Source organism: Monodelphis domestica, chromosome 1 (assembly GCF_027887165.1).
Source record: "Monodelphis domestica isolate mMonDom1 chromosome 1, mMonDom1.pri, whole genome shotgun sequence".
Lineage (NCBI taxonomy): Eukaryota > Metazoa > Chordata > Mammalia > Didelphimorphia > Didelphidae > Monodelphis > Monodelphis domestica.
This window is the reverse complement of record NC_077227.1, coordinates 22,418,087-22,441,024: the sequence shown is the minus strand read 5'-3', so window position 1 is coordinate 22,441,024 and position 22,938 is coordinate 22,418,087. Positions and strand designations below refer to the sequence as shown.

The window sequence follows — 22,938 nt, the reverse complement described above, 5'->3', positions numbered from 1 at the left end:
GGGTATATTTTTCATTATATTGATATTTTATATAGTATATGGAATATTTATTAATGATATAGCATATAGTATATTTATACTTATTTTATATATTATAGAATATTATAGAATATGTTTATATTCATCATATAGTATATTTTAAAATTATGTTTATATAGTAGATTAATTATATATAGTATGTTTATTAATTCTATTTATATTTTATATAGAGTATATAGTATTTTTATTATAGTGATATTTCATATAGTATATAGTATGTTTATTAATTATATAGCCATATAGCATATTTATACTTGTTTTATGTTATATAATATTTATAGAATATGTTTATATTCATCATATAGTATATGTATTAGTAGATAGTATATTTAAAATTATAATTTATATTTTATATGTGGTATATAACATTTATTAATTCTATAATATATTTGTCTTATATAGCATATATTTACAGAATGTTTATATTTATCATATTTATTGATTATATATATTTATATTTTACTGAATGTGTCTATATCCTATCTCCTTATATAAAATATAAACTCATTGAAAACAAGAATTATTTCTCTTTTCTCTTCGTATCCTCTGTACCTAGAATAGTGACTGATATATACAATAGACAATAAATGTTGATTGATTGAAAATAGTCAAAAAAACAGGAATTCACATATACATATATATTATTTAGTAATATACTCCTGTAACTTTGGATGAAAGCATGATTTAATGTATAGGGAGCTAACTTTAAAGCAAAAACAAAGCAAAACAAAACAAGGTTCAAGTCTTTTCTCTCCCCTAATCTGACTGTGTGACCCTGAGCAAGTCATTTAACCCTTTGGAGCTCTTGGCAATTCTTTAAGACTATAAGTTGCCAAGAAGGGGCTAACATTGGTGGACGGAATTTGCTCGCCTGAGAATTACTTGAATTAATAAAATCAGAGGTAGATTCCCTATATGGAATATAAAATACGCACATGTGCAAATCTCTATCTGTGAACATCTTGCTATTTATGTGCACATAGGCAGATATTTGCATATACATGTATTTCATATATTCTGTAAAACAATTATAGACAGCAGGTGCCTATGTGTTTATGTTGTTCAGTTGTTTCAGTCATGCCTGACTTCTTGATCCCTTTTGGAGTTTTCTCGGACAAGATAATGGAGTGGTTTGCCATTTCCTTTTCTAGCTCATTTGTGGATGAGAAATGGAGGCAAACTGGGTGAAGTGATTTGCCACACAGCTAGTAAGTGTCTGAGACTGAATTTGAACTCACTTTATCGACTGAGCCACTTAGCTGCCATATATGTATTTATAGAGAGAAGAAAAAAATATATCTATATTTTTATACACACACATATGTGTGTGAAAGAGAGGCAGAGACAGAGAGAGAGAAAGAGAGAGACAGAGAAAGAGAGAGAGATGGAGAGAGAGAGAGAGAGAGAGAGAGAGAGAGAGAGAGAGAGAGACAGAGACAGAGACAGAGACAGAGACAGAGACAGAGACACAGAGAGAGAGACACGGAGAGAGAGAGAGAGGGAGAGGGAGAGGGAGAGGGAGAGGGAGAGGAAAGAGGAGAGAGAGAGATCGAAAGAGAGAGAGAGAGGGAGAGAGACAGAGAGAGAGACAGAGAGAGAGAAAGAGAGAGAGACAGAAACAGAGAGAGAGACAGAGAGAGAGATAGAGACAGAGAGAGATGGAGAGAGAGAGAGAGAGAGAGAGAGAGAGAGAGAGAGAGAGAGAGAGAGAGAGAGAGAGAGAGGGAGAGGAAAGAGGAGAGAGAGAGAGCGAAAGAGAGAGAGAGAGAGGGAGAGAGAGAGAGAGACAGAGAGAGAGAGAGAGAGAGACAGAGACAGAGACAGAGACAGAGACAGAGACACAGAGAGAGAGATGGAGAGAGAGAGAGAGGGAGAGGGAGAGGGAGAGGGAGAGGGAGAGGAAAGAGGAGAGAGAGAGATCGAAAGAGAGAGAGAGAGGGAGAGAGACAGAGAGAGAGAGAGAGACAGAAACAGAGAGAGAGACAGAGAGAGAGATAGAGACAGAGAGAGATGGAGAGAGAGAGAGAGAGAGAGAGAGAGAGAGAGAGAGAGAGAGAGAGAGAGAGAGAGAGGGAGAGGAAAGAGGAGAGAGAGAGAGCGAAAGAGAGAGAGAGAGGGAGAGAGAGAGAGAGACAGAGAGAGAGACAGAGAGAGAGAGAGAGAGAGAAGGAAAAGGAACAAGGAAAAGAAAAAAGGAGGGGAAAGGAGGAAAGGATAAAAGACAGAGAATGAGAGAGACAAGGAGAAAAAAGGAGAGACAGAGAGACAGAGAGGCAGAGAGAAACTGAGAGAGAGACAGAGAGAAAATTAAAGAGTGTGTGTGAGAGAGATCCAAAGACCCAGATACAGAGATGGGGAGAGAGACACACTCACAGGGGAAATTGAAGCTGATAGATTTGCCCTCAAGCTGGATACACCTCCAGTGTGAGGTTGTGTCCTGGCTTCCAAGGAGCAAGGAAGCCTTTCTCTACAGTCAGGCACTGACCATGCCCCAGCGTGTCGGGTGAATGAGGCAGATGAATTTTGGTTTTAGTAATTTGTTTGGTAATAGAATTAATAATAGTAGATGTTGGTTTTAGCCATTTTTGTTCAAGGTGCCCAAAGGCTCTTTGCTATAGAGGTCTATAAATTAAAATGTTACTAGGCTGGCAGAGTGGGGGGTTTCTTTCTCCCTCTGTGTCACTAGCAATAAACTTTGAACCCGTGATCACATCTGTTTATGGAACCATTTTTTTCCATTGGGATTTGTCTTAGTTCTTGAATTTCTATACTTTGAGCTTGGGTTATTTTCCACAATGCTATAAAAATAAATTGGAATGAGGCTGATTTCTAATGTTAGCATATTTTATGCTCTGCTTTTCAAAAAACCAAATATAAAATGACCTTTATATGTTAACTTACCAGATAAACAACATCATCCCAATTATAATAAAAAGTAACTTTGGCTCACCTGCGTGGAAAAAGTTTTCCGTTTATGAGTTTTTCTTTAGCTCATTAAATCAATTTTTTTTTTTGAGAAAGAAAATCTTAAATCACAAGAGCTATTTTGGCTCCAATGTTAATTTTAGCTTTGTAGGCACAGCCATTTTCCCCTTCATTCTTACTGTGTATCCCACCGATCAAACTGGAGAATGTTGGATTTTGAATGAATCTGAGCCGTCTTCCAGTGGGATAGAGGGAAGAGCATTGGATTTGAAGTCGGAAAACATAAGTTCAAATCCCAGTCTTATTCCTTTCTAGAATGGGTCACTTTAAGAAAGTCACTTGACCTCTTTAGGCTTTACTTTCCACATCAAAAAAGTGGGAAGATTTTCTTGAATCAGGGATTTGTCACCTGGGCCCCAGGAACTTGGTTTTAAAAATATTTTGATAACTAAATTTCAATACAATTTGTTGCCTTTTTAACCATACATATTTCATTTTATACATTTAAACATGACTGGCAAGAGCCTAAAGGCCTTACTAGATGGCTCAAGGAGTCAGTGATACAAAAACAATTAAGAAATCCTAGTCTAGGGGGCAGCTGGGTAGCTCAGTGGATTGAGAGCCAGGCCTAGAGATGGGAAGTCCTAGGTTCAAATGTGTCCTCAGACACTTCCCAGCTGTGTGACCCTGGGCAAGTCACTTAACCTGCATTGCCTAAACCTTACCACTCTTCTGCCTTGGAGCCAATACATAGTATTGACTCCAAGACGGAAGGTAAGGGTTTAAAAAAAAAAAAAGAAATCCTAGTCTAGAATATCTCTAATGTCCCTCTTTTTCTCTAAAATCCCATGAATCAATTCAACTCTGTTTTTCTTAGGCCCAGAAAGGTCAAGCAACTTGCTTAAGGTCACACCGATGGTTAATGACCAAAGAATCTATAGGTCTTCTCATTCCAAGTCCAGTATACTTTCCAATAAATTAGTGTTAACCATTTAATAAACATTGAATTAATTGCATATAATATGAGTAAGACAGTTTTGTGAATGAAAAAAAAAAAACACTAGCCTGGTAACCTTTTTTTCAGTCCTTACCCTGACATTGATTATCTGTGAGATCTTGAATAGGTAATTTACCTTCTCTTGGCCTCAGTTTCCTTATCTATAAAATAAAGATGATATAGTTTAGGGATCAGTCCATCAGGGAACAAACTTGTAAAAAAATGCACCTTACTCTGTCAGGCACTATGGTTAGCATTGGAGAAACACACAAAATATTTTTTAAATAGGCTTCTCTTAAGAAGCTAAAATTCTAATGGAATTCATCTTGAAGTAAAAGTAGAAATGGCAGCAGGGAAGACAAAGATGACGAAAATTGAAGTAAGCTAGATGAAATTTACACAGATATGGTCCAGGTTAGGGATGTCACAATTTTGAGGAAATTGAGAGATGTCTTCTCAGTATCATGTATGTGTGTGTGTGTATGTGTGTGTGAGAGAGAGGCAGACAGAGAGAGACAGACAGACTGAGAGAGACAGACAGACAGAGAGAGAGAGAGGGAGGGAGGAAGAGACAGAGAGAGAGAGAGAGAGAGAGAGAGAGAGAGAGAGAGAGAGAGAGAGAGAGAGAGAGAGAGAGAGAGAGAGAGAGAGAGAGAGAGAAAGAATGCAAGCATGTAAAGACATGGGCTGTGAGGGAAAAAAAATCTCAGATCTTATTATTACCAAAAATAAAAATGGAGGCAATGGAGAAAACATTGATAACTACTGATCTGTATGTTTAATCTTCCATTTGTATAAATTTTTTATGAGAATAATCCCCACACAGATCAAGAACAACCAGTCAGAGTATATTAGAAGTGAACAAACAGGCTTTCACAATTAAATGTTATAATTGGCCCCTTTACCATCACATAATTGATTACGAGATTCCACTGTGTTTATTTTTGGTCTGTAGAGAAAAACTCTTACCTTAAAAGTTCTCCTCCAGCAAAGCATCCTCCCTACCTATGAACCTCAATCATATATTAAAATAGTTACTTATTTCTGGAAAGATATCATGACAGATATAACTTATTTAACAACCCTCTAGTCATTAATATCCAGCAAGACCTCCGACAGGGATGTATTTGCTTGGCAAAGGGGATTGCCACTGTTAGGAGGAGTTCCAATGAAGAATCCTAGTGGAAGAGATTTTTTTTTATAGAGTAGAAGTTCTTAAGCTAGAGTCCACGAATTTGTTTAATATGTTGATAACTTTGTTTTGATATAGTTGGTTTTGTTTGTGGTCTTCTATATTTTAGTCTATACATTAGAAAAATCATTCTGACAAAGGTTCAACAAACTAACCCAGGGATCCATGCCAAAAAAGTGTCAAGAACCTATGCTATATGTAGTTGTTAGATACTGCAATTTGTGAGTGAGATGTGCTGATTCTGTCAAGCCTTGGAACTCTTCTGAATAAGAGCTATGATCATTCAAAAGTGTTGAGCCTAACCATGCACACAAGAAAAACTAAGTGGATGAAGGGTATGTTGTCCAAATAATGCTGCCTAGCTAAATGACCAATCCATATCACTCATCAATCAGCATTTTTTTTCTTGGACAGACTCTGTGAATGGATAGTGTGTTGAGTTGAGAGTTGACTAGGAGGAGGAGAGTTGCCTGCACTTCATTTGGTAAAGCTTAGATTTCCATTAATGATTCCAAGCTTCTCCCTGAGACCAAAGTCCATCTGTGAAATACCAGTATTTATCTTGAAACATGTCAATCTCAGAAGAATGAAATCAAGGTTCGCCGAAAGGGCCGTGGATTGGTTATTGGTGTGTATGAGCAGGCTATGAATGGACATTCCAGATGAGCAATCACCTATTATAGCGGGGTAATGGACAGCATCAAAGAAGTATACAGTTTAAAAAGAAAGGAAACAAATGTATAAATCTGATCTAACCATTTTGGAGAGCAATCTGGAATTCTATTCATAGAGTTATAAAAATGTATCTACTGTTTGACCCGGTAGATTTATTTCCTAAGGCGATCAAGGAAAAAGGAAAACAAATGATATGTTCCAGAATATTTATAGCAGCTCTTTGTGTGTTGGCGAAGAACTGGAAGCTGAAGGGAAGTCCAACAGTTAGGGAATGGCTGAACAAGTTGTGATACTTTGTTGTGATGGGATATTATAGTGTGTCATTAGAAATGACAAAATGATCACACACCAAAAACCATGAAAAGGCTTATATAATGTGAAAATGCAGAAAGGAAACCAGTTCAAGACAGCGATAGCTAATGGATGGACCATGCGATGATAATGACAATAATGGCAGCTAGCATTTATATTGTGTTTTAATCTCTGTCAACCACTTTACCAATAGTGTCTCATGTGATCCATTTTTATCCTCCAAATGTCAGGAGAAAACAAGAAAGCTCCTTGTGAGTAGATCCCCTTTCGTTGCATTATGGGAGTCATGGGCAGGTGTCACACAGCCTGGGTAGGAGCAGATGCCATTGGATGGAATGCCCATCCTGATGATATTTATGGACGTATTGACATAGACCAGATGATCTTTATGTTTCTATACTAGATAAGCTTACTGAGGGTCATAGGGGAATTGAAAGACCTAGTCTATGAAGTGAAATGGAGGTAATAGGGCAAACCCAAACCAATAAACTTAGAGCTGAAATGAATCTTAGAGTCCATCAAGGGCCACCCCGCATTTTATGGTGGAAAGATGGCATGATGGATGGAGAAATGGACTTGAAAGTTAAGAAGACTCTTGCTTCACACCTTTGGGTATCCAAGCTGAGTGACTGTGGGCAAGTCCCCTGACTGCCATGGACCTCATGTTCCTAGTCTATAAAATGAGGAGGTTGGACGCAATAGATTCTGAATTTTTTTCCAGTTCTAAATCTATGCAATTAAAGCTTGGAGAGGTGAAGTGACTTAGACCAAGTTCACTCAGGTAATCTGGAGAACCAGAATTTGAACCTGTTTTCCAATGCTACACTTAGGGGCCATTCTACCATGTCTTGGTGCCTCCAGAATGAAGCAGTTGTGTGGATGTAAATGCCAATGATAAAATCTGGTCATGAAAGCACAAGCATCTCGTGTTGGTATATGTGGGGCAAAAAGGGAATTTTTTTTATTGAAAAACTTAAATTAATTGGAAATTGTTAATGACATTGACACGAGACTAATATGAAAAGGCTTCAAAAGAATAAAAATCATTCTCAAGGGGGCAGCTGGATGGCTCTGTGGATTGAGTCAGGTCTAGAGACGGGAGGTCCTAGGTTCAGATCTGGCCTCAGACACTTCCCAGCTGTGTGACCCTGGGCAAGTCACTTGACCCCCATTGCCTAGCCCATACCACTCTTCTGCCTTGGAGTCAATACACAGTATTGACTCTTAAGATGGAAGGTAAGGGCTTAAAAAATAAAATAAAGTAAATTTTAAAAAATCATTCTTAGCAAGATTCCATGTGGTAAAAGGAAGAAGAATGTATTTTGAGGCAGAGGACTTGAGTTCAAACACTGGATCTTCTTTTTACTTCCTCTGGGATTTGGAACAAGTCATTCATCTCGCTGAAATTCAATTTTCTAATTGGTCAAATGGATGTGTTGGATTATATGAGCTCCGAGGTCATTTTTGGCTCAAAATCTCTGCAATAGCACCCCAGGATCTTTATAGGCCATTTTGCCCCAATCTCTCTGCCTCAGTGGGCCCTGTATGGCACATCCTGTTTATTTTCTGAAGATTAAAATATTAAGCAAGCCTCCCTAAACTCCTTCCAGGAACAGAGTTGCCTCATTTACTTATTGATTTTCAGCCTGATTCATCACTCTGGTTGTTTGCTGTGTAAATTGTTCTTTTTTTCTAGTTGTCCTAAAACTCTATCTTTCAAGCTTGAAGAACTCCTCTTCTAATAGTTTTCACTTTCCTGAGATTTGATAAACTATGTCATCTTTTTTAAAATTTTAAACCCTTACCTTCTATCTTAGAATCAATACTAGATATTGGTTCCAAGGTAGAAGAGTGGTAAGGGCTAGGCAATGAGGGCTAAGTGACTTGCCCAGGATCACACAGCTGGGAAGTGTCTGAGGTCAGATTTGAACCCAGGACCTCCTATCTCTAGGTCTAACTCTCAATCCTCTGAGCCACCCAGCTTCCCTCTAAACTATGTCATCTTGGTCATATTATTGTTTTATTTCTTTTGCTTTCTATGGTCGTCATAGGTCTCTTCTTGCTGACTTGGCATGGTCTGGTGCATCTTCTTGACTTCACTTTCTTAAGAGCCATTTATTTTTGCTCCTAGAACCCTGGAGACTGAAATAATTGAGTCCATATATGGCATTCCCATAGCTAAACAATGAACACAGATCTTTCTAAAACTCCAGCAGATGGGTCCCATTGTTTTTGTTTGTTTGTTTTTTAAACCCTTCCTTTCTGTCTTAGTATCTCTTCTAACACAGAAGAGCAGTAAGGGCTAGGCAACTGGGGTTAAATGACTGGCTTGGGTCCACACAGCCAGGAAGTGTCTGAGGCCAGATTTGAACCCATTTCTCTACTGGATATGTTCTTTGGCTGTCGCTCTGGACTTCCCCATGGCCCAGACGACTCTTTAGAAGTAGAAGTCATTCTGATATTTGCTAATCTGAATTAATAGGGAGAATTTCCTCAGGAGCACTTTTCCACGCCTATGAAATCGCTTCACCATGTCCATGACTTTTGACTGACATCTACAAGGAAGCTGTCAGGGTAGATTGTGGCAACTTCAGCATCTTCTGCAACAATAATTATCTTCATCCTGTGCCTGATTTTCCAGGGTTTTTTGGCCACCTTCTCTTCTACCTTCACTTGCCTTTATCCCCCTTCTGGCTCTGACCTTGGCTTTCTCTGCTCTTCAAAATGATGCCCTTTCTGTGGCTGGCTAGTCCTCGGATGTCCCTCCGCCTCTGAGGACTTCCCTGTCATCTCTACTGCCTGCTTACGCTGGGATTCCTCTGGATCCTTCATTTTGTGGAGGAGGCCAGTCCGACCTTCCTTCATTCCCCTTCTGGCCCTATTCCTGATTTCATTCTGGATTTCAAAACCTGTCCCTGGACCAGGTATCCTCATTCTCCCCACCTCCTTTCAGCAACGTTTATGTGTTGTCTTCCCCATTAGAACGGAAGCTCCTTGAAGGCAGGAACTGTCTTTTTTGCTTCTATTTGTGTTTCCAGCGTTTGGCGTAGTACCTGACACAAAGCAAGTGCTTACAAGATCCTGGGCTCCTTTCCTCTGCCCAGACTCCCTTTGGGCTAAACCGATTCTAATGCAGAATCGTTATTTGGATGTTCTCGTAGTGGATTTCTCTGCTTCTCCTCCATCTGCAATGGAGGTTGGCACATAGGCTGGGATTATCTAGCTATTCTAGGGTGGTGAAGGACTAGGAGCCACCCATGTCCTACAATGATCAATTGAAGGAATTGGGCAAGGTTAGCCTGGAAAAGGGAAGGCTGTGTGCATGGAGGGGTGGGGGGAGGACACATGACCTCCGACTTGAAGTATTCCATGGACTGTCCTGTGCAGAAGGGATTAGAATAGTTCTATTTGGCTTCAGAGGCCAGAAGGAGGAACAGTGAACAGATACTCTAGAGATGCAGATTTTAACTTCATATTAAAAACAAACAAAACAAACAACTTCGTTGTTTTGAAGTCGTATCATTCTCCTGGTGACCTCATTGGGGGTTTTCTTGACCGCTTCTGGGGCCATTTGCCATTTCCTTCTCCAGCTTATTTTACAGATGAGTAAACTGAGGCAAACAGGTACATGGAGTTGGATTTGAACTCATGAAGATGAGTCTTCCTGACTCCAGGCCTGGCACACTGTACCCTCTAGCAGCTCCAACAATGAGATGTGTCCCATAGTAGCACGGGGCTGCCTCGGCTGGGTCCCTCTGCCTGGAGTTCTGGTGTGTCATAGAGGGGACCTTTGTCCAATTAGGAGAAGAGAGGAATTTGAAAGGAGGGAGGAGATCTAAGGAATCTTCCTGGTAAGGGGAAGAACTTGCATTCTAGTACAGGCTGAGTGGGGACACAGAGGCAAAAAATGTTTCTAAAATACCAAATAGACCTATCCCAATGGCAGTACCTGATTACAGCTTAATGTTAACATCCCCAGCCAGAGTGACCATTTATTCCCTGCCTTCTGTTCCCAGCCTCTCTAGTTCATATCCCTGATGGTGAACCTTCTAGCATGTTTGTTCACTTTGAGGAAATAGAAAATATACAGATTGTTAACATTTTTTGCTTATTTCTTACTAAAATTATAAATTTCATTTTTTAAAAATAAGGGCAGGGAAGAAGGGAGCTATGTTAGTAATGAAAGAGAAAAGAAAGAAAGAAAAGAGGGCCATTACATATGTTTAATGCTCAGAAGGGAACAAAAAGGATTTTCAAAAGGAAATAAAAATAAGTAGAACAGCTTTGAAAGTTATGTGTTGAATTTATTATATAAGTAATGAAAGATTTTAAAATATACTAAAAGTTGTTAATAGAATTAACATTACAACATAAATATGACTATATTAATGATCTGACCCTAGTTAAGAAGTTGAGAGTCACACAGTATATCCGTGCCTCAATTTCCTCTTTTGTAGAGTGGAGAAAAGGATAAAATCTTACTCAGAGCTTTTGTAAGATATAGATCTATAAAACACTATATCTTTTTTTCTTATACATATTTTGTGACATTTTATTTTCCCCAATTACATGGATTAACAGTGTTTAATGTTTATTTTTTTAAAGTTTCGAGTTCCAAATTCTCTCCTTCCTTCCCACTCTCTCTTCCTCCCTTCCACCACTCCCCTCCTGCTGAGATGGTAACAATCTGATAGAGATTTTACATGTGTTATCATATAAAACATATTTCCATATTAGAAGTTTTGAGGAAGAGATTTCCAAAAAACTGCAAAAAAAATGTAGAAAGTGAAATATAGAATGTTTCTGTCTGCATTTAGATTCTTCCAGTTCTTTTTCAGAAGGCAGATGGTATTTTTCAACATGAATCTCAGGGATTACTTTAGATTGCTGCATCGCTGAAAATAACTAGGTCATTCACAATTGTTCATCAAAAAAATATTGCTGTCACTGTGTACCATGTTCTTCTGGTTCTGCTCACTTCACTTTGCATCAGTTCGTGTAAGTTTTTCCTGCTTTGTTATTTCCTGTACATTTTGCAAATCTTAAAGAACTGTAGGAAAGTGAGCTCTTATTTATGCATTCATATAAAACAAGTCCATTCATTGGGCATGATTTTCCTCTGCAGAAACTCTGGTACTAATGAGTGAAAGTGGAGGGGAAGGGAAGATCTTCACATCTGAACATTTGCAACTGAGATCAATCATTTTGATCCATTTATTCTTCCAATATGGAGACAACAGTACACATTTAATGGAGTCACATCAGTAACCAACTTGTGTTGGCCAATTTCCACCTGAAGTTCTTTCTATTTCTTTCTATTCTTTTATATATCCATTGGTTTAGTCTTCTCTTGTGCAGTTTCCCCACGTTGATCTAATAACTCTTATCTGTCTACCTCAAACATCTTTTCCAAACTTTTTTCTGAATACTGTTCATCATTCACAATCCACTATCTTCCCAAATTCATCTGTATTTTCAGTAGGTTCATATCTCTTTGGCATGTGCAAAGGGAAACATTGATAACTGCAGATACTAGTGGAATAAGCACTTTAAACATTGTACCAACCTGGCAAAGAATTGGAAATTGAGGAGATGTCTATCAGCTGTGGAAGGCTGAACAACTCATGGTATATGTTGGTGATGGAATACTCTTGTGCTATAAGAAAAGATAAGAAGGATGATTTCAGAAAAAGCTGGAAGGATCTGCATGAACGGATGCAGAGTGAAGTAAGCAGAACCAGGGGGATATTGTACACAATAACAGTAATAATGTATAATGATCAACTGTAAAAACTTAACTGCTCTCCGCAATGCAATGATCTGGGACAATTCTGAAAGACTTACGATGGGGAATGTTATCCATTCCCAGAGTTGGGGTGAATCCATCTGTGGAGTCAGAGGGATGTGGATCAAAGCATATTCACATTGTGTATTTATGGTTTTATTTTGGAGTTTTGGTTATGCATGAGTGTTCTCTTACAACAATGACCAATGGGAAAGTGTGTTTTGCATGATAAAAAAGAAAAAATTATACCAATCTATTAATGAAGCACTTTGATACTAAGACATTCAATACCTAGGGCAGTTAGGTGGTTCAGTGGATAGAGCACTAGACCTGGAGTCTGGAGATCCTGGGATCAAAACTAGCCTCAAACACTTCCTAGCTGTGTGACCCCGGGCAAGTCACCTAACCTCCATTGCCTGGCCCTAACTATTCTTCTGCCTTGGAGCCAATACATGGTATTATTTTGAGACATAAAGTAAGGGTTTAAAAAAAATAAGGATGAAGTTTTTCCATGACTCATAGAATCATGCAGAATTTCACAACCAGAAAGGATCTCTGAAGCCAACTAGTTGGGCGTGTATCCTAAAAGGAACCATCTCCACAGCATATGGACCAAGTGAAGATTTGACCTTATCTTAAAGACTTGCCATCTTCACAAACAACCCATTCCACTTTAGGAAGGAGCTTATTCCCAGAAGGTTTCCCTTACATCAAATTTTAGTTTGATTTGCCTCTATTATTTCTACCCATTACTCCCCATTCTCCTTTCTGGGGCCAAGCCAAAGAAGCCATCTTTCTTTTACAAAATAGTCCTTCAAGTATTTGAAGAGAGTCATATCTGCTGCCAGCCCTCCTTCAATCTTCTCTGTACTCATCATAGCATAGCAATATCTCATTACATTCATGAATCACAATTGGTTTATCCATTCCCCAATGGATGAGTTCCTCTTGGTTTTCAATTCTTTGGTGTCATGAAAAGTGCTGCTATAAATATTTTGCTGCATGTGGCAATTTTGTGTTAGTCAATGACTTCATGGGGTATATGCCTAGCAATGGAATTGAGGGATCAAAGGGAATGGGCATTTTAGCGACGTTTGTTTGCATAATTCCAAAATACTTTCAGAATGGTTGTATCGGTTCACAGTTCTACCAAAAATGCCTCAGTGTGCCTATCTTTCCACAGCCCCGCCAACTATTCTCATCTTTTGTCACCTTTTCCAATTTGCTTGGTATGAGGCAAAACCTCAAAGTTGTCTTGTTTGCAGAGTTAGGAAGACCCAGATTCAAATCTGTCCCCTGACACTTACTAGCTGTATGACTCTGGGCAAGCCACTTAACCTCTGTTTGCCTTAGTAGAGCACCTATCTCCCTGGGTTATTGTGAGGATGAAATGCAATAATAATTGTAAAATGCTTAGCCCAGTGTCTGGCACATAGAAAGTGTCACATAAATGGTAGCCATCATTGTTGTTATTATTTTTATCAGCGATTTGGAACATTCTTTCGTAGGATTATTATTTGCAATTCTTTTAAGAACTGTTTGATCCTATCTTTTGGTCACTGAATTTTGCTGCTTGGGAAATCAGCCTAACTAATTTCAGAGAGGGCTCATCCCAGAACTGATCGTTGGATAATGAACTTTTCAGCCATCGTAACTCTCAGACCATCGGCTGAGCTCTAGAGAGTTCGTGACTTACAGTGGTAGAAGGAGCCATCTTTTAGGTGACGATTTTCCTCACTTGCTCCCACACTGGTGGTTAGTTCTCTCCTCAACTATGGAATTCCAATGTCAATGCCTTATTTATTTTTTCCTTGATTAAACATTGTAGAATGTAAGCTCCTTGAGGTCAGGGACTGTTTCATTTTCATCTTTTTTATCCCCAGTGCTTTGCACGTTTGTTTTTAACTGGACCTTTGATAGAGGGGGTTCTTGGTGAAGATTTCTCCATCAATTTGAGTTTGCAGTCTTCTTGGCAAATTCCAGTCTTAGAGAGTGTCTTTAGGAGTTCTTAGAGATTGGGTGACTTACCTAGGGTCACTCAGCCAGTATGTGGCAAAGGCATGGTTTAAACTTGAGTCTTTCTGAGCCTAAATCCTACTCTGTGCCATGTATATAAAATATACTTAGTAAGTGCTTTATTACATCACATAGAGAGAGATTTAGAGATTTAGGCTCTAAGAGATGCCAGACATGATCTAGTGTTAACTCTCCCATTTTTTAGGGGAGGAAACAGAGATCAGGAGAGAGGAAATTCCCTGGCCAAACTTGATCAATTGACTTGAACTGAATCCTTGAAGCAATGAGATGGAAGGCCATCATTTCATCTTTCTGATGCATATGGCCAGTGTCTTATAGCTCTAAATGTGCAGACCTCTCTCTACCCTTGCAGAGAAAACCCAGGAAGCCCCGTCTGGCTGAGGAACAATGTCTGTTTCTGCAAGGATTGTCATGTTTTTTATTAACATTATCAAATGTTGTGTTTCTCCCAGAAATAACCCTGCACTTGTTTATGCAATTCTTACCATTTGGACCTGGAGCATGCTACAGTTTCCACTTGACCTCGCAGGTTAGTGTTCGCCTTGCCCTCTTGATGACGTTGTATCTCCTGCCTCTATATCTTTGCCTGAGTGGACCACATGCCTAGCCTGCCTTCCTTCCTGATTTCCAAGCTTTGTTCAAAGCCCAGCTCAGTTATCCCCTCCTTCGCACAGTCTTTCCTCAGATACCATTAGGAAATACTCTCCTCTGCAACTGTTTGCTTTGCTTTATAGACAGTTTTAAATGGATGCATTTTCTGCCTTTTGTATAACTAGAATCTGCTCCCCAGGACTCCCAGCATCCCACTTTCATTCCATGGTTCGTCCTTGCTTTTTGGAGATAAAGTTTGTGTGTGACCCCGTCCCCTCTCTCTTTTCCTGCTAACTCGGCTGGAAAAACTTTGCTTTACTCGTGGTTTTACTTTTGTTCTTTGATTTCTTTTACTTCAAGTGTTTATTAATAACTCTTATAAAATATAATACTTGGAATTATTGGATAGTAATTTTAATCTTACACTTTCAAACAGAATGTAGGCAGGGGCTGGGCTTTGCCTTTGTGTCTCTAGTCATTAAAAGAATGCCTTGCACATAGTAGGCACTTAATATCTCTTTTTAATTAAATTGGCCAGAAGCCCAGAGAAGCCAAAGCCCCAACAACCCTAAGTGCCGCATAGCATTCCTCATTCCCTCATTCCTGTTGCTGATATCCTGGAGATGTTCCTAGAGCTGGCCAGACAGCCATCATCAGGACACACGCATTGATCCTTGGGACATCGGCAGTAACTCATTTAAGGGTTTGAGTGTTGATTTTAAGTGATTTCCAGGGGTGAAGTTGGTGAGGATTTAATGTGGCCAGGAAGGATCCTGCATAAGTACGCAGACTAGGAATACTTAAAGCCTAGGCTGTTCCCAAATTCGACTTGCAGAGGTGAAGATAATCCCAGAAGCATACCAAGAACTTTGGTGTCTCTTTTGTAATGGACCTCAGGGATGCCTCCAGGGACTGGATCTGTGTTAGAATGGAACCCAACTGCTAACCTTGAGCCAGAAATTATCTAAGCTTCCCCACTTACTTCATAGATAATGAACCATGAGAAAACCTGATTGACAATCCAGTTCTACGCCCACAGTTTGTAAATGAGGACATTGAAAGGGAATGTAACAGAGGTGATGGGGCCAAGAACTGGACCTGGATCTTCTGATCCCAAAGCCACTAGCCCACACTGTTAACCCAGGGCTGGTCCCCAATGTTTGGGGCTCCTCTAACCCACCATGGTGACCTCTTAGGACCTGTCTTAGGCTTCATTGCGCTGACGACCCCAGCCTCTGTTTGACTTATTTCCTTTCCCTCATCCACCCCATTTTCTCCATCCCTCAAATTTCCCCTTCATTTTAGCCTGGAGACAACAGAGCTTATGTCTCTAGGACCCACTGTTGACCTACACACACACACACACACACACACACACACACATGCTGGTAATTATGAGTAAGAATACTATGTAGAAGGGGTGGACAGCTAGGTGGCATAGTGGAGAGAGTGCTAAATATGGAGTCTGGAAATTCATCTTCATGAGTTCCATTTAATTTCAGACTCTGAGTGAGTCACTTGATCTTGTTTGCCTCAGTTTCCTCATCTGTAAAATGAACTGGAGAAAGAAATGGTCAATTTTTAAAAATTTTATTATTATTACTATATATGTATATTTTATTTTTGTTTATCTTTGCCAAGAAAACTTCAAATAGCATCATGAAGAGTCAAACACAAATAAAGTGACTGAACAACAGTGTATCTGGGGAAGAGAGATTTCAGATTCCTTGAAGGCTTTTGGTCAGAGGCTTGATGCCGGCCTGTTGTCACACATCCTAGTGGGGACTCCTTTTGCATAGGGTTGGATGAGTTAACCTCGGCAGTCCCTTCCAACTCTCCAAAAAATCCTATGACTCCATCCTTGAATGAAAAACCGGGCTAGTTCCCAGAGTTCCCATGGGCTGCTTCTCATACTTGCCTCCGTTTGCTCAAATCAGTCAATCAAGATCCATTTATTAGGTGTTTCTTATGTTCCAGAAACAGTGAGTTTCCAGAGATACAGAGAAAAGGCAGAAGCCATCCCTGCCTACAAGGAGTGTATAGAATAACAGGATGTAAAACTCAGAACATACAAGTCAAATGCAGAGGAGATGCGAGCTCATTTTAGAGGAGACGACACTAGCGACCTGGAGGTCCAAGAAGGGCCTCCTGGAAAAGAAAGAAAAAGCTCACATCATTATACAGACACACACACGTAAAGAACGAATGAGAAGATGGGCCTACTTAGGTTGCTCAATGAAGGATCCTTTAATATTTGGTTGGAACTGTCATCTCATCAGTGAGGCTTCTCTTTCTAACGCTGATGCTCACAGTACGTCTTTGGTTCAAATCTTGTCTCTGATGCTTACTAGCTAAGGCAAGTTAATATCCTTTGACACAGGATTTTAGCTATCAAGAAGGAGGAGATCTCAGAAGTCATCTAGTTCTGTAATTGAGGAACTGGAGGCCCAAAGAAGGAGCTGATTTGCACCAAATCCCATGAATTTTAAGAGTCAGATCTGGGATTAGAAGTCAGGTCCCGATTCTGAATCCAATATACTTTCCATTAGCCTAAGGGGTACAACCCTAAGCCTAACCCTCCTGCCCAGGTCCTTATCTCTAAAATGAAGAGATAGAACTGGGTGATGTTTGGGATCCCTTCTAGGTTTCATCTATGCCCTCTTAGCCCGTGCCACTCTTTTCTGCCCCCTCCAACAGCATCAGGGCCTTTCTCAGGTTCACTTTCTACCTTCACATCTCTCACCTGTGTCTTCTTTCCACTCAGACACTCCCAGCATGGAGCAGACTCTCCTCACTCCATGCCTAGCCATAGCTGGCTAATTGGTCTTCCTGGCTCAAGCCTCTTCCTACTATTATCCACCCTCTATTTAGCTGCCAAGGCGATCTTCCTAAAGAACAGATCTTACCACGTCTCCCCCTCCCCAACCCCACTCGAACTCCATGGCCTCCACAACCAAATAGAAAAGTCTTTGCTAGCTTTTAAAGCCTTCCCCAACCCTGGCCCTTCCTTCCTTTGGAATCTCTATACTCCACTTCCCTGTTTACTTCCTTGGGCCATCCCACACAACCCTACATGTCCCTACTGCTTACCGTTTCACTGGCTGCCTTCTAGGCTGGAACCCTCTTCCCTATCTCTGGCTTCCCTGACTTTTTCAGGCCTGAGTTCAAATCTAACCTTCTGCAAGAAGCGTTTTGTTCACCTCTCCAGTAGCACCGTGTAGACCTTGTCTGTTTGTAGTCTGCATGTTGTCTCCTCCCAATCTCCTCCAGGGCGCAAATCATGAAATTGTTTCTTTCGCTGTATCTCTAGCACTTAAACAGAATCCCTGGCCCAGTAGGTGGTTAAGGAATGCTGGAGGAGGATGAAGAAGACTTCATGGGTCCCAGGGAATGCCTTGGGCTGCCCATCCGTTGTCCCACACTCTTGCTATTTTGACAGACCCATCACTTCTTTCCAGGTCTGTTATTCCCTCTGATGACACCTTTGATGCCTTAAATTAGCACCAAGTTTGTGCCAGGAACAAGAAAATAAAAGCAAGCCCGACTAGGTCATATCCCCAACTCGTCTCCCGCTGGAGCACCGAGGCGTGGGCCCCTCCATGTGTGCTTACCAAACTCTGCTTTAGCCATCAGGGCCCATCCTCCCCAGATGTCTCACGAGGGACTAGCGCCTAGCAAGGGCCATGCCAGGCCCCAGCTGGGCTGCCCACAGGCACTTACCCCCTGCTTGCCACAGTCGCGGTCTGGAAGTTCACTGAGAAAATCTTTTCTTTCAGAAGGAGAGTCTATAAACTTTCGGGGGTGATAATGTCACGCAGCTGTGGGAGGCACGGAGCGCACTGGGACTTCTGAGGCAGTTGCTATTGTCCTTCCAGCCCAGGGCATATTCTTTTGGCACAGCTCGAAGCCACTAGAGGTTCTTTGCAGACTTCATTAGGAGGAGTTATTTGCTTTGTTCAGGAGGCCCAAACGGGAGCCACGATTCTTAGGAAAGGGATTATTGTCTATCCTTGACCCTGAATTCAATTTACATTTGAGAAATTAAAATAAAAAGTTTCAGCTGTTGATGTAATCGCCTTTTATGTGGTAATTATATCCCATCTTTCCTTTAAACTGTGAAACACAACAAGAAAGGCGGACAAAACAATAAAACAACCATTGTGCTCCAACATGAAGAGTTGGGTTTTGTTCACATTAGAAAAGCGTATTGACTACGAGCAGACAGTTGCTTTTTAAGACTCTCTTCTTTCAGGCCGCTCTTGGAGCACGAACCTATTTAGCAGCACTTTTGAAGTGTTCGCCAACACATGTAGAGCTTCTCTCGTGCCTACTTTGTAGTACACCCTCTTACCTTACCCCAGAAGGTAGGCATTATGGGTATTACCCACCTCTATTTTACAGATAGGCAAAGCTGAGGGAGGCCCAAGAAGAGGACTAGTCAAGTAGTTAGTATGTGTCAGGGGCAGCATTCAAACTAATTCTTCCCTGAAGCTAAGGTCGTTGTTTTTTGTTTTTGTTTTTTTCCCATGATACCAGAACCCCTCTCCATTGAAGCCTGAAGAAGTACCTCTTCTTCCTGATCTCACTCTATTTCAAATGAATGATGCTGAGTCCCTTCCATGTGGCTTGGGGAGAGTGTAATGAAAGAGCTAGACTTGGTCAAGGGTTTGAACCTAGCTTCTTCCCTTTACAAACTATTTAACCTTAAAGTTATGTCGGAGGCTCGTGGTCTAACATTCTGTAATTAGCTCTATGCTCTAAGTCCTTCTGGCTCTCCATGTGCCTATTATATTTACCATAGGTCATTGGCACTGTGTTCATTAGCATTTGCTGATTTTCTCCTTTCTAAGCCCTTTTGGGGATGATAATAATAATGATGGCTGACATGTTATACTGGTACAAAGTTATTACATATCACTGTATTGCCTTGGCTAGACTTCTTGAATGAATTGGAAGTATAATGGTTAAAATAGGGGTTTGGCAAAATAAGAGAGCAGCTTTTAATAACTTAAGTTTTATGAGAATATATCAGCATTGTAAATTCATATTCCTTTAAGCCAGAGAAAAGAAAACTTCTAGCAGTTTTTAACAATTAACAATTTAGTTTAATTAAAATAGGCACAGTAAAAGAATATAGTAAATTGAATATAGTAAAGGAGGGAAATATAGGAAAGAGGTAGAGAAAGAAATTTCCCAATGTCTATACTAGTTATCCTATAAATAGCTATAACTGCCTATAACAACCTATAATAACAACTATCTCACAAAGTTCCAACTCAATCCAGCCCAATCAAAACCAACCCAATCAGTGCTTAATCCAACCCCTAACAAAGACCAGCCACCTTCCAAAAGTTTCAAGGAAAAGAAAAAAAGCTAGAAGCCCAAACCAAAAGCCCCAAACCCCAAAGGCAAAAAGCCCTCTAAAGGTTAAAGCCAAAAGCCCTCTCAGTAAGCTCAGGCCCACCTTTATATTCCAGCAAATAAACGTCGACCACCAACTAATCAGCAAACCACGCCACTGGCAACCAACCCCCAATGACCAATTCATGCCCAGCAGCCAACTTCCCCACAACTGCCAGCCCTAACTGTCAGCAACTGACAAACCCACCTGTCAGCAACTTACCCCCCTAACTGTCAACAACTGACAGCTCTCAACTCATGCTGGTACCTCTTTTATACCCTTTTTCTACCTCACTTCCTGTCTCTATGATTCCTCCTTCCTGTCTCTATAGTTTCTATTTCCTGTCACTGTAGGCTGGTTAATCTCTACACATCTCTATGGTAAGAGGACCTCCAGGTCCCCCATTAAATTAAAAAAAGAATAAAGAATTCCATTTTATAGAAGTCACAATCTTACAGAAGTCATAGCTTCACAGAATCCTAGAAAGTTAGAGTCGGAAGGGTCATGGTCCAATGGAAAGAGGATCAAGTTCAAATCAAAGTTCTATCACTTGCTCCCTTTGTGATCATAAATAAATCATGTAACTTCTCTGGTCCCCAATTTCCATATCTATAAAATAAGAGGGTTGGAATAGCTGGTCCCTGACATTCTCTTCATTTCTAGATCAATAATCCTATTAGATGAAATATGCTCAGAAGCCATTTAGCTTTACTCTGGAAAATATTCCCTTCTATAGCATATGCGAGGAGCTCGATCTTTGCTTAGAGATCTCCAGTGAGAAGCCTGGGATTTCCATCCATAATGAGTGTCTATTTCTTTCCATTTATTCTGTGACTCTTTAAAATATCACTTTTGTCTTCATCATTCCACTAAAACTATTCCCTATATATACGTAGACGGAACATTTCAGCCTAGGGTGCAGGACAGTGTCCATTAAGAGCTCTCCTACACCAAAAACTTCATGTTCTTTATTGTGGCACTTTACTCCCAACTTCCTTGACACTGACCAAGTGATCCTCATCTTTCACCTCCAGTCACCCTTTTCTTCCTTGGCTGACTTCCCATTTCTAGGGTCAGTACTCTATGGGTGATCCCCAAGTATTCATCGAGGTTCCCTATACTCATGCTTATTTCCTATAGATGGTGAACCCCTTGGGTGGGCTTATGGAGGTTCATTTTTGCTCTATACTGTAATATTTAAAAGAGTGGAATTCCATAAACTGTAATATTTAAAATAGTTGGAAGGCCATAAACTGTTATAATTAAAATGGTTGATATAAACTGTAGTGAGTTAAAATGGTGGAAGATATAAATTATGATAGATATAAGAGAGGGCGAGTAAATTTGACCGCAGAAAATATGTTTCACTACAGTGTCTTGGTTTTTAAATCAAATATACGGTGGTCACCAGGGAAATATTCCCAATTATTCAAATACCCAAGTCAACTGGGTTTTATAGAGATTTTAATTAATACAAATGTGGAATTAAAGAAAAGAGAGAAAGAGAGAAAAAGGAAATAAGTATGAAGGGCCTTAAGCCAACATGGCCTAGACCTGAGTCTTAAGCGAGAGAGATCAGTCAGTCAGTCTTTTAACACTCACGACAAGGTCTGTCTAAGCAAGGATTCTAGTGACACCAGACCAGCTCCATCTCAGCTGACTTCACCAGAGAGTCTTCCAGCCAGAGACTGTTCCAAAGGGCCTCTCTCCAGAGCCTCCAGAGGGACAGAGTTCCCTCAGAGGAGCTCCAGCGAGACCTCCTTAGAGATTGTCCTCCAAGAGCTTCCCTTCTCCAGAGCCTCTCTCAAGAGATTCTTCCCAAGCGATCCTCATCAGAGATCCTCCAAAAGGATTGTCTTCTCAAGAGATTCTGCTTTTTCTTATATAGGGGTTTTTCTCCTATGTCACCTCCCCTAAGTCCTTACATCTACCAATCACTGTAGACGTTTTCCAAAGGACTGCCCATCTGAATTCCTGCTAAGTCGACTAATCTCCTCAGTAACTCTGAACCAGTGAAAACACAGCTGAGTCAACTAATCTCATTAAGAGAAAACTTGCCCGACCCTTTTAGGTACCGAGCATCTCATCGTATCAATTCTAAAAAACAGGCATGGCTCAAAGAACTCCTTGCCTTATTATAAGCATGGGTCCAAGTACTTTCATTGTTTAGTGAGGAGTTTTCTCCCCTAAAGCAGTCTTAAGTACGGGTGGAGTAGAGGTCCTCCCATTTCTGATCCTGGCCAGTTCTCACATCAAAATGGGGAATGTTTCCCAGTAGGGAATTTGTTCCAATGGAGGATTCCTCAATGTGGAAATTTTTAACATTCACAAGTCTGAGAAATTTCAAGATTTACAATACCCAGTAGTTGTGTAGAGTCAGACTGAAAAATCCTTGGGAATAGGGTCACAATGATGGCTATTGTTTCTCTCACTTATTCCAGCGTGTTCCACACAAAATGAACATTTGGGTGTTATTACATGGCTAATTCTTGTAGTGCTTAGAAAAAATGTTTTCTATGAATTTTACTAGTTTCAGAGCTGAATTACACATTAATTCGAGTATCAGTTTTGAGTGTGAATGATCTGGTTGTGTTGAATCATTGGTCCATAATAATCCCACTCCTCCCCCCCCATATACTAGGTCAAGGCTGAAGTCATAGGCATCCTAACTGCCCAAAGTATGGACCATGGTTAGCATCACTTCCCAGAGCTAGGCTTACATGTGGAATACACACCTTGGAAGATGCTAAGAAAGAAGATACCAACTGTCAACATGGAATCTAGAAACCCCAAACGTGTAGCCTAGTAAGATCTGATGAACCCCAACTTTTTACCTTAGGGTCCATTATTCAGTCTGAAAATGATATCCTGAGATTCTCTTGAGGCTGGCTCCTCATGGGAACAAGGAACAAGGAGAAGCTTTGGGGTCTCCAACTTCCAAGCTAGTCCTAAAATTTGGGGTTCATCAGATCTTACTAGACTAC

General features: G+C 40.3%; 1 protein-coding gene across 1 annotated transcript in view; it reads left to right on the top strand.

The window, feature by feature from the left end:
• Positions 1-22,938, top strand: part of TMEM26 (transmembrane protein 26) — a 60,319-nt gene that overhangs the window by 31,125 nt on the left and 6,256 nt on the right. Inside the window, exon 5 of the mRNA XM_056795918.1 lies at positions 14,415-14,491. Coding sequence (XP_056651896.1) covers positions 14,415-14,491 — 77 coding nt within the window. The remainder of the gene's footprint in view (positions 1-14,414; positions 14,492-22,938) is intronic.